This window comes from Octopus bimaculoides, chromosome 2 (genome assembly GCF_046866305.1).
Source record: "Octopus bimaculoides isolate indiv1 chromosome 2, ASM4686630v1, whole genome shotgun sequence".
Lineage (NCBI taxonomy): Eukaryota > Metazoa > Mollusca > Cephalopoda > Octopoda > Octopodidae > Octopus > Octopus bimaculoides.
In genome coordinates, this window is record NC_142929.1 from 97,521,068 (window position 1) to 97,524,197 (window position 3,130).

The 3,130-nt window shown below is 38.8% G+C and overlaps 1 protein-coding gene across 1 annotated transcript; it reads left to right on the top strand.

Annotated features, from left to right (window-relative positions):
* Positions 1 to 1,776: 1,776 nt before the first annotated feature.
* On the top strand, positions 1,777 to 2,238 carry LOC149137166 (uncharacterized). Its single transcript, XM_089338771.1, has one exon. The coding sequence runs from the start codon at positions 1,777 to 1,779 to the stop codon at positions 2,236 to 2,238; it is 462 nt and encodes a 153-aa protein (XP_089194897.1).
* The last annotated feature ends 892 nt before the right edge of the window (positions 2,239 to 3,130 follow it).

A 3,130-nucleotide genomic window follows, 5' to 3' on the forward strand; every position in this document is an offset into this window, starting at 1 on the left:
TTACAAATGAAGAAATTGTGGTAGGGACAGGGACAAATTAAAATTCTGAAAACGTGATTTCTGGAGAAAATCGTATTAACCCCTTTTATACGATGAAACAATCCATAGTTTGTGATCCTTCTTAAGAACAGAAAGCACTTTCATGCAAACCCATGCAAATTGTACTCACCCCACTTCACTTTTAAACTAGCAATAACTTCCATTACACCAGTAATCCAGTTCACTATATATTGCCTGTGCCGATTCTGCCAATAAGAAAGAAACAAATAATATAATGTGGCTGGAGGTCATAACACCCAGGCAATGCTGGGATGCATTGCTAGTCTTTCTCTCTCTCTCTATATATATATACACACACGCACACACACATACATATGTATATCTTATATATATACATATAAAAGCAAGTTGTCTGTTTGTTTGTGTCAAGTTGCCGTCTACACCCATAAATGAATTTTCGGGAAACTTTGCAAACATGCTAAAGTAATATCCAGTTTGTTACTAAGCTCATTGAAGTTTAACAAAAATCTATAATTGGATGGGTAGGGCCCCTGGAAGGGATCCTTATATATAACTAACATGTTTTAACAGCCAAGAGAAATAACCCATTCATTTTCCTATAGTATTTGATATAAATCAAGTTGAGTATGTTTATTTCTTAGTATTTGAACTGTTAGAGTTATTTTCGCAATTTATCTAGTACATTTTTGCAATTTATCTATTGTTTAGGATAATACCATTAAACAAGTTAATGGTATTTTCCTAAACAATAGATTCGCTTAATTTTGGTTGGTGACTTATTCACGAATATACCATGAATGACGATACCTTGCATGTCACTTCAGCCAATTGACAAGCACTGCATAAAGAACTGCTTTGCTTGTAGACAAATACACTGTCATCACAAAGGTCACACCCTGTTTACATGTAGGAACACTTTCTTAAAATCTAGCTGTACATCTTGAAAATGGCCAGTGTGTATATTTCACAGAAAACAATGCTCGAAACATAGTTCTGAATCCACAAGAAACCACTTTGACAGCTTTCTTCAAATTATGCCATTGTGATCTGTTTGCCCAAACACTGTCGTATGTAGAGGTCCCTGTGTACTATACCTGGGCATACAATAGATGGAACAGATGCAAGCGGGAAGAAGATGCTGTCTTCAGAAGTGGGGCCATCAGGCTGGTGTACACTGTGTACCCTATTCAGCAGGAGTGCTTCTTTGTGCATCTACTGCTGCACATTGTCAGAGGTCCTACATATCCACAAACTTTCGAAGACACAATGGGGAAGTCTGCACAACCTACAGAGAAGCCTGCACCAAATATAGACTACTGGAGAACGATGCTCACTGGGACCAGACACCGGAGGAGGCAGCAGTCAGCAAGGCACTAGATCAACTGCGCCAGCTATTTTCTATCATGATGATGACATGAGGCTTGCGTGAACCTCTCAAGCTTTGGGCGACCCACAAAACCAGCATGGCAGAGGACATCCTACAAAGGATTCAAAGGCAAACCTCAGCAGAAATTGTCACATTGAAGCATTACTTGACCTGGACACCTGAGTGCAAGCTATGGGAGGTCAAGGCAATTGCACATTTGATCAGCCTCAACCAGAGCAGGCAGCAAACAATCTCACAATTGAGTATCTGCGAGAAATCAATAGCCAATAAAGAACACAAACTGATGGAAGACCAACTGGGTGTTTATAGCACCTTTATTTCGAGCACTGAAAATGAAAGAGGAGCAAAAGCTAAGACTCACAACCAACATGAGAGTGCAGCTCAGTGGTGATAAGGCAAACAGAACCTTTTCAAAGCAACTGTTGGACGTTGGGAATGGCACTTTGGCTGGCAAGAAGGATGGCTGGGTAAGCTTGCCTTTTGGACATATGGTATCTGATTTAAAAGAACTAATGAATAAGGTGTTTCTTAACCTCAGGAATCACTTTACAGACCACAACCAGCTGAAAACCCGTGCCATTTTAGCTCCAAGGAATGTGGAAGTTGATGATTTGAACTTTAAACTTCTGGAACAGTTGAGAGGTGAGCATCACATCTACAATTCCATTGATGCTGTACTCAACATCAATGAAGCTGTGAATTATCCAGTTGAATTCTTGAATAGTCTAACACCACTCGGCCTCCTACCTCACAACTTGCACCTCAAGACTGGGGCGCCAGTGGTGCTACTTCGAAAACTCAATCCACCAAAGCTTTGCAATGGCACATGACTTATAATAAAGAAGATGATGCCAACAGTCTTGGAGAAAACAATTTTCACTGATAAAGCAAGCAGTGAGCCTGTATTCATTCCTAGAATTCCACTTATTCCCTCAGATATGCCTTTCCAGTACAAGAGTCTGCAATTCCCGTTGAAACTGAGCTTTGCAATGAGCATTAACAAGGTCCAGGGGCAGTCCTTGAACATGGTAGGTCTGAACCTTGCAGAACCAGTTTTCTCCAATGCCCAACTTTATATAGGATGCTCAAGAGTTGGCGATCCTAATCATTTGTTTATTTATGCCCCACAAGGAAAGACCAAAAATGTTGTTTATCAAGAAGCTCTGCAAACTTAATAAGATTCACCAAATCATCAGGTATTTACCATTTTCATCTGCTTCCCATGCTGGCATGGGTTAGGTGGGTCATCATGGTCTGAGTCAGTTCTTATTTAGAGTTATGGCACTTACAGATGGATCTGTGGATCACGTCTCATTCATAGATTACATTTCTGGCTTGGTTTCTATAGCTAGCTGCACTTTCCTAACATCAACCAGAAATAGCAGTTAAATCTCTTTAAAAGACAGTGCATCCTTCTGTCTTGTAAAAAAGGATACAATAGATAATATAGTGATAGATTATATTTGTAAATATGATTGGCTAGCTATGGTTAGAACTGCTTTGATATTAGACCTGCTTGGTCAAAGATGGCCTTGAGCTAAACAACAATAATATTTATAGCACTGTACTACCATTTATAAGATTATGTACAATATGAATATAACAATACAAATTCACTATTAAATTATTTACACCTTTCTAGTTATAACGCTACAAAATACTATTGTTAACATTACACAATGCAATTATGACACTATATTAATTATTTGACACAATTTACAG

Excerpts from the sequence above, each read along its gene's own strand:
- LOC149137166 (XM_089338771.1), top strand. The coding sequence starts at position 1,777 with ATGAGAGTGCAGCTCAGTGGTGATAAGGCAAACAGAACCTTTTCAAAG.